General features: G+C 39.7%; 1 protein-coding gene across 4 annotated transcripts in view; it reads right to left on the reverse strand.

The window, feature by feature from the left end:
* The window catches only part of cp110 (centriolar coiled-coil protein 110), a 13360-nt gene extending 6471 nt beyond the window's left edge, over positions 1–6889 (reverse strand). For 2 of the 4 annotated variants that reach the window (XM_032526522.1, XM_032526501.1), the window contains exons 1-4: positions 6127–6888; positions 5336–5461; positions 2474–5102; positions 1450–1589 (exon numbers count right to left, since the gene is read on the reverse strand). In XM_032526522.1, coding sequence (XP_032382413.1) covers positions 1450–1589; positions 2474–5102; positions 5336–5461; positions 6127–6255 — 3024 coding nt within the window. In that variant the 5' untranslated portion in view covers positions 6256–6888. Of the gene's footprint in view, positions 1–1449; positions 1590–2473; positions 5103–5335; positions 5462–6126 lie in introns of all 4 variants that reach the window. The other 2 variants (XM_032526512.1, XM_032526527.1) reach the window with 2 other exon arrangements.
* Positions 6890–8025: the final 1136 nt, after the last annotated feature.

An 8025-nucleotide genomic window follows, 5' to 3' on the forward strand; every position in this document is an offset into this window, starting at 1 on the left:
ATATATATATATATATATATATATATATATGTTTAAAACTCACAGAAGAAAGTAATAGTGTTTGTGATGCATTCGGCTCGTAAAATTAAATGATAATCAAAGTCATTATAAACTAAATAAATAAAAATAAACAATTTAAATAAATTCATTAAAAAAAAGTTATTTAAAAATTGAATCGTAAACAGGGTGAATCAAGACCACAATTTTTTAACGATTAATCGTGCAGACCAAAACGCAAACTATGAACAGCAACATCTTCAATTCAATTTCGGCTTGGAATCTTTGTTGCATCTCTCGCTCTCTTCCTCATTTCCTGTCATCTCTCTCCGCACAGCCTTCACAACTGTAAACGTGGTTGTTAAAAAGGCTAAACACCTTCCTAAAACAGCTGGGCACCCCAGCTTTAGCAAACGTTACTCAAACAGGAGTGAAGTGTGTATACTCTTTTCAGGGTTTCTGTAGTGCTTAAAGAGCTAAAAATCAACACTTGCCCATTATAAGTCGATGAGCTTCCTAGCTACTGTATCTAGACATAGCGACAGTGTTGATACAAGTCTGATGGTGACGCTGACTCCAACTTCACAAAAACGATTAAACAGCTTCCTGCATGCACAAACTACTGCCACACCAGACCCACATGCAGCTTATAGTTGTATCCCGACAACCCGCAACCACATACAAAACAAATCATTGCTCATGTTACTGTCTACGCAGATTAGAAAATATTTTGAATGCACTCTCAGGCCTTGAATTGTTTTCATGACCTGCAAAGACACTGATTTTCAGCAACAGAATTGATATACTAATAAGTATTTTAGGCAGCAAGAGGATGTATGTGTGAGATTGACTAGATTGAGAGTAAACAGTAAACTGGAGGTCTATAGCCCAGACCTGTATCATTTTAATAAGCTATATCATGCCTTGGCTACACAGGCAATACTTAGTAGGCTCAGTGGTTTATGTCTTTTCATGGAATTTGATTACAATATGAAATATCTAAAATATCGCCGGACTTAACCTTTAACAGTAAAAAAAGAAACTACATTTATAACATTTGTGAGCTTTCCCAAAATAGAAAACACCTCTGTAAGACACAGAGTTAATATACCATTAACCAAGCCTGTTTATTCTTGAAACACGTTGGCCTACATGTTGACAAAAGTGAAAGGGGCAGCATGTCTGATGACAACCAGTTGTGGGTCAGATTCTAATTGCCTTCTGCAAGTCTGTCTTGTAAGCTGCCCACTACATCCCCTAAAGGGTCTAAAGAAGGTAAGATTACACATCTAGCTTCACATATCTTCACGTCACATAATCTCAATAACATCTAATTCACCCAATTAGGGCTGGGCTATATGACAACGTATTGTCAAAACGCTGTACTTTCTGCATGTTTTGTTAATTTTGCACTCAAGTTCAAATACAAATCATTTATTTCCATTGTCTCACCTGCAGTAGTTCTTCCTGTTGTCTCCTGTGCTCATCTTGCAGGGCTTTGACCTGAGCAGCATGGGTCTGTTTCAGTTGTTCCTGCTTGTCTGGACCGCCATGACCTTCGTAGCACCGCACTGCAGCTAAAGGCTCTGCAACTGTAACATGTGGTCACATAATGTGTAAATAAAAACTGTTGACAATAAACTATGTGTCATTGAGGACAAGGAGTATGCTGAGTTCTGATCTGACCTAGTCATTTGATATTTTCTTCCCAATATAAATGGAGCTGTGTAACAGTGCACTTCGCCTAAAGTAGGCCTTCAACAAATAACACACATCTGGACTCCCGTTATAGTGCAGATGCTAAAGGTATTTACTGTTCTTACTTTAATGTCTGGTTTTAAAGTAATGTATGACTTCTATTTTAATTTTCAGAGTCTCTAGCCACCCCAACAACAAGACTGTTTTGTACATTAGGGCTGCAAGATATGAGGAAAAAAATGCGATAACCTTGTTGAATATTGCCATAAAGATATTATTTGTGATAAATAAACAGATATTAAAGTGTGTCAATTCTGCATTTCTGCTGCTTCCTGCTAAAATACAACAAATTGCTTGTTGAAGCGTGAAACATGTAAGTTCAGGTTTTCTTTCAAGTCTTGCGGTTTCTTAATGGCCGTTTTGACGCTCAAGGAAGTGGACACATTTGCATGAAAAGTCAAGAGAAAAAGGATACAGCTGGCAACAAATGAAGGGAAATCATTTCTAGTATTCTTTAATTAACACATAGAACATTTAAAAACTAAAAGGCACCACTGAAAAAAAGAAAGTTACATTTTGAAGTAAAGTTTTTTACTGATATTTTCTTTCAAATAACAGAGAATCTCTTGAGTTTCTTTCGCAATGTGTCTCAGCCTTTCACAATGTGTATATTGCGCCAGTCGATATTGCAATGACGATAAAAAAACAATATTTTATGCAGCCCTATTGTACATGCATACTCTCTACCACATTTGGCTCATTATTGTCCTGCTCTTACCTCTAGGAGTGCTGGCGTTGGGTCTGACCACAGAGGTTGCTCTTCTGCTGACATCTGCACTCCTGGTCTCCTTTGCCATGTGCATGAGCAGCCTCCGTTTGACTTTGGATACCCCGCCCTGACTTTCACCCACACTCTCTGGGGTCAGATGTTTCTCTTGAACAAGATGACCTTTTGAGCCCATGTCGGACCCTGACCCTTCGAGGAGCCACAGGCCAGACGGTGCCTCCACATCATACGACTGGTTGATAGATGGCGAGTAGGTAGAGTTGTGACCATCTACAGCTGTCTCATTCCTACTTTCCACTTGATGGTTACTGGTATCCAAAGGCACAGAGACGTTAGGTGAAACCATGGTTGCAGGTGGCACATTTCTGAATACATTGGGAATTCGCTGCTGCTGTGATACAGAGAGGATGCATTTCGCTGTGGGCATGCTACAGCCGCCACGCTGTCCGTAACTCTTTGCAAATCCTTCTTTACATGTCCCTTTTTCCTTTCCTCTCTCTGTAGCTAAGGTTTTGATTAGTCGGAGCTCGCTTACGTTAACTGCCTCAGTTTCTTTTACTTGAGTTATGAGAGAAACATTGTCTGTGGCAGTGATGTTAAGTTCAGTTTCTGTATCTTCCTGCATGTTCTTGAAATTGTCTAATAATTGTCTTCTCTGCCACTCTCTGTACTTTTGGTCTTGCTCTGCTTCATTGCTGTCATCATCATTGCTCAGTTTGTCCTCCCAGTAGTCACAATCACTTTGACGAGAGTGCCTGATGCCTTTAAAAGTGACCTCATTGGGAGTGTTGCTCTCAGTTTGGCTGTGATTCTTCAAGTTTCCTGTCAATGTGGACTCCAGATCAGAGATCATTATTTTCAGACTGGACAGGTTGGACTCAAGCTGATCTATGTGCTGTGAACTCCTGGCTGAAATGCTTGTTACATCACCTTCAACCATGAGATTACCAGTGAAAGGAACTGCTGAATTACTGTTTTTGTGTCCCAGGTTCACTTCATCAACCTTGTGGTCTTCAGTCAAACCAGAATCGACCAAAACTTTCCTCTTTGAGATCTTGACTGCATCGACAGCTTCTCCATCATCTCCATCTTGGATACTGCCTTTGCTTTTGCAGTTCACAGGACTCCTACAGAAATTAGGGGCTGGGATAGTGTGATATTTCCCTACTCCACTATAAAAAGCTTTGGGACAAGTGGTCAAGTAAAAAGCTTCCTGAACAGGCGAGGTCTCTATTGACGTGGGCTGCTGTTGCTGGGGGAAGGTGTTGATTTGTTTAGGCTCTGTTAGGATCTCTTGTGAAATGTTCAGCTTATTATTTTTGAGGATTTTTTCCTCCTCAACACTAGTTATTTCCTTAGTATTTCCATCTCCTGTTAAGTGGGAGCTTTGAGATTTAAAGTTAGCCTTTTCCCCAAAAAACTCACTCTCAATCACCCTCTCATTTTCCCAGGATTTATTTTGTGACGTATCCACCGACGGGATAAGGGTGTCTCTCCTCTCTTTAGCTTTCTTCCCATCTGCAGTAACAATTCCCTTGTAAGGGAACTCGTCATTTTCCTTATCGGAGAGGCTCTGCTCCTCCGCCCTTGCTCTTGTCTGTTCTTGGGTCCTCTCCTGAATTTTAGTGGTTTTGGCTTGGTTCCTAAGCATCCGCTGGCGCCGCCGATACTCCTGAGATTTCTTTAACAAGGCCTGGAGGCTCAGACGATAAGGCTCCTCAGATGGCTTTGCTTCATCTGCATGGTTGTCCGCTGGTTCGGATTCTCTGGGGTTGTGTGGAATATGCAGCTCTGCCGTTGGAATGCAATGAGGGCTTGATGTCTGTGATGACTCTCGGTTGTCTGAAATATCACTGCTTTCTGATAAGGAGACTGGGCCCTCAATTCTGCCCAAACTCTGATCTTCTTCAGTGTTGAGTACTGTGGTAAAGGAAAGGTTAACTTCACCTTCTGTGATGTCCAGATGACTGCTATCAGATTTCTCTACTGGTAAATGGTCACATATGACTGAATCCTCCTGGAGCAAGGTGCAACAAATGTCATTTACCACTATAATATTATTACAAATAGATGATTCCAGTCCACTCCTTTCTAATTCCTCTCCATCTATGGGAGGGTGGCTAATAATATCTGGCATCTTGGCGATTGTTTCTGAGGTGCTGTGAAGGAAAAAGCCACCCATTTTATTTTTATAAGCTCCATCTGAGGAGCCAAAGCCATGGCTCTCTCTCTCTGCACTAATCCTTTCAGAGACACTGGTGGTGTTTTCAAAGGTCAAGTAGCCGGAGGATACTGATTGGTGGCTTACGCCATTAAGGGAACTTGGCTGTGATCCATGTTGGTTGTAATGTTGGTCAATAAGGCATCTTTCCTGGTAACTTTGCTCAGGTGTCACATTAGAAGGGAAAAAGGCACTATACGTAGTTGATGTCAATGGTGGAAGAAGAACACCATTCTGTTCTTTTCTTCCGGGTGGTGGAGAGAGCAAAAGATCATCCTTCGGTCCTATGAATAAATCGCTCTGCGACACTGACCCACCACTGTTGTTGTGGGAATATGAAGGTTTAGCGTTAATTTCTGACTCTTGAAGCAACTCCTCCAGTGTTGGTGTCTTCCTCAACTGCAATTTATAACAAATATCAAGAAATTAGAGATAACTAAGTTGTGCATGACAAAAAACTACATGACTGAAAATAATGTCTAATGACTCCATTCATCAAAAGAACTACTGTATGTTTGAATAGGACTAAGTAGTCCAAATTATACTTTAGCAAAACTGCTCTGGAGTAATACAGTAATACAAATATAGGAACATATTAGGCTTGCCAAGAGGATAGTCAGGACTTATGTTACCTGAACACTGTGTAGGATAGTTTGCACATAGGCCATTCTTGAATCCCCCTTCAACTTTCTTTGGACATCAGCTTTCTGTGCTGCATCTCTGTGTTGCTGCATCTTCTCTCTCTGCTCCCCTGAGAGCTGTTATCATCAGAAAGCAGACATTAGGTGTCATGTACTACAGTATGTGCAATAACCGGGCTGGCAACTAATGATTATTTTTTTATCATTGATTATTCTGTATGTAGAGATTATTCGACTAACTAACTAGTTGTTTGGTGTACAAAATAGTGAAAACTGTCCATCACAAATTCCAAGAGCCCTCTTTAAGGTTATTTCTTCAAATTGCTTGTTTTGTACAAACATTCAAAAACGCAAATAACGTAATACTAACTACAATGAACATAGTGTAAACTTATGACATTTTTGATTGATAACTTACATGAATAATTATTTGCCACATTTTCATTACTTTTCTGTTGATTGTTCCAGCACTATTTCACAAAAACTACCAGTTACACAATGACATGCCAGCATAGTAACTAGTCTTATCAAACATATCGGTACACAACGGGAACTACTAGTATTGTTGGGTCTTTGTACATTATAGAATGTGGTCTAGACCCACTCTGTCTGTAAAGTGTCTTGAAATAACTCTTATGATTTGATACTATTCAAAAAAATTGAAGATAAACAGAGTGGTAGTGTAACATTCGAGTGTTTTAGTGCAAGTGCATCTTGTTAGCTAATGTTTAAACCTCGAATCATGTTGATTAGAACACAAATATCACAAAACTGAGTCATACCAGGGGAGGAAGGATGGGTTGTCCATAGAAGCGGATGAGAGAGGATGCAGGTAAAGGTTTGCTGTGTTCCTCCTCACTTTTCCTCAGATGGGAGAGACGATGCTGCACAAACTTGTCGTAGTCCTCCATCAAATTGCATCAGGATACGTTAGGTAGTAACGTTTGATAATGTAAGGACAAACTAACGTTAATATGTGTACGTTGCCTTGATTGTTTTTTTTTGCTAACGTTAGCTAGCTAGCTGCTGAGCTGTAGCGTTAACCCAAGCTAGCTGACGTTAGCTAAGCGGTCGTCGGTACGAAACCGTCTGTAACGTAATATCTAAAGTTAATATCTATTATTAAAAGAGGTTAGCGAAGCAAAAGTAGAGCAGCTCTGGAGTGTTACTTCTGATAAAATAGCAACTAACTAAAGTCTAGCGAGCTACCAAACAACAAATGTCCATCATGGATGTGTGTGTGTTTACATTTTTCCCCGCCTGTCCTCCCGGCGGAGCAGCAGTGGTGACAGTTTGGAAACCGCCGAAGTGCTCTGAAAACCCGGAACGGGTTTACAGCACGGCTACGAATATACCAAATTAAACAACGAATGTTCCGTTTTAAAACACAGCGCATGACTTGAATTCACAAATAATCCTATCACCTTAACGAAACAAATGAAACATCATCCTCTGTGCCAACGCTATTTCTGCGAATCTTGTAATAATGAGGATTAAAATGCCTAATGGCGCTCCTTGTCTTCAAAGCATCCAGATCTGTTGGAGACGCAGGGAGCTGTGCTGATAACTTGATACTGCCACCTACAGACGTGACTGGCTAAACACAAACGTGTGTCCTTTAAATGACACTAATGATAAAAAATAAATATATATATAATAATGTTTTTTAAATTATTAACGCACGTAAAGTCCTAATAGAAACTCAAAATACAAACCTAAAAATGAGCCCCTTTAATATTTCCTCCACACTTACACAATCCTTAATTACACAAGACACACAAGAGCTGTTCCATTTCAAAACATGTTTATTGGTCATATACAAAATAAAGGAAGCTGTTTATCAACAAACATACAGTATATACATCAATAAATTAAAAGATGCATCGGACCGATGATGAAACAGTTAATTTCATGATTACAATACCTTGTCATCATCACATACGTATCTACAAATTGCAACAAAAAAGTACAATAATTTAGTTGAAGATAAATACTTACAAAGACTGTCACATTATAAGTATTTTTTGCGATATATAAAGTACTGTCGTACAATAATTTATTACACCCCATACAGAAATATTACAAAACACAGAATTTCTTATTACAAGGGATTTTCTGAATAGGCTACGCCATATCCACACAAAGTCACTACTTTTCTATAGCTTTAAACCCACCGGTTAATACTTTTAGAACCACAAAAATATCCTGGCCAAATGCTCACATGTGGTTTAATGGACACGGAAATGTTATCAGAAGTAAAATTGGAGATGGGGACTTTTGCAACAAAAGCCAAGAATAACTAAAATGTTAATGTGATGTCAATACCTAAACTCTGGTAAGAATTTGATGTTAGAGGCTGTGCAACTGATAAGGGCAGGGGCCGCAGAGGGAGAGCAGCAGAAGGGGGTACAAAACCAACATTATTATTGATGAAAACACCAAAGAAACGATCAAAGGAATCCTTGGTTCATTTACTCTCATCGATCGGCATTGGGAGGTGGGTGAAAGAGCTTTTAGAGTCTGGTGGCGTGATTCACTAGACAGGAAAACAACTGCATGGCTACATACCGATTAGCCGAGCAGAAAGATAAGGAGTTAATGATTTGCATCTTCCAGAAGAATCAGATGTTTTGAAGAAGAGCTTGGCAGCTCCGCTGAGTTAAGTCACTAAAGATTTGTAA

Source organism: Etheostoma spectabile, chromosome 2 (genome assembly GCF_008692095.1).
Source record: "Etheostoma spectabile isolate EspeVRDwgs_2016 chromosome 2, UIUC_Espe_1.0, whole genome shotgun sequence".
Lineage (NCBI taxonomy): Eukaryota > Metazoa > Chordata > Actinopteri > Perciformes > Percidae > Etheostoma > Etheostoma spectabile.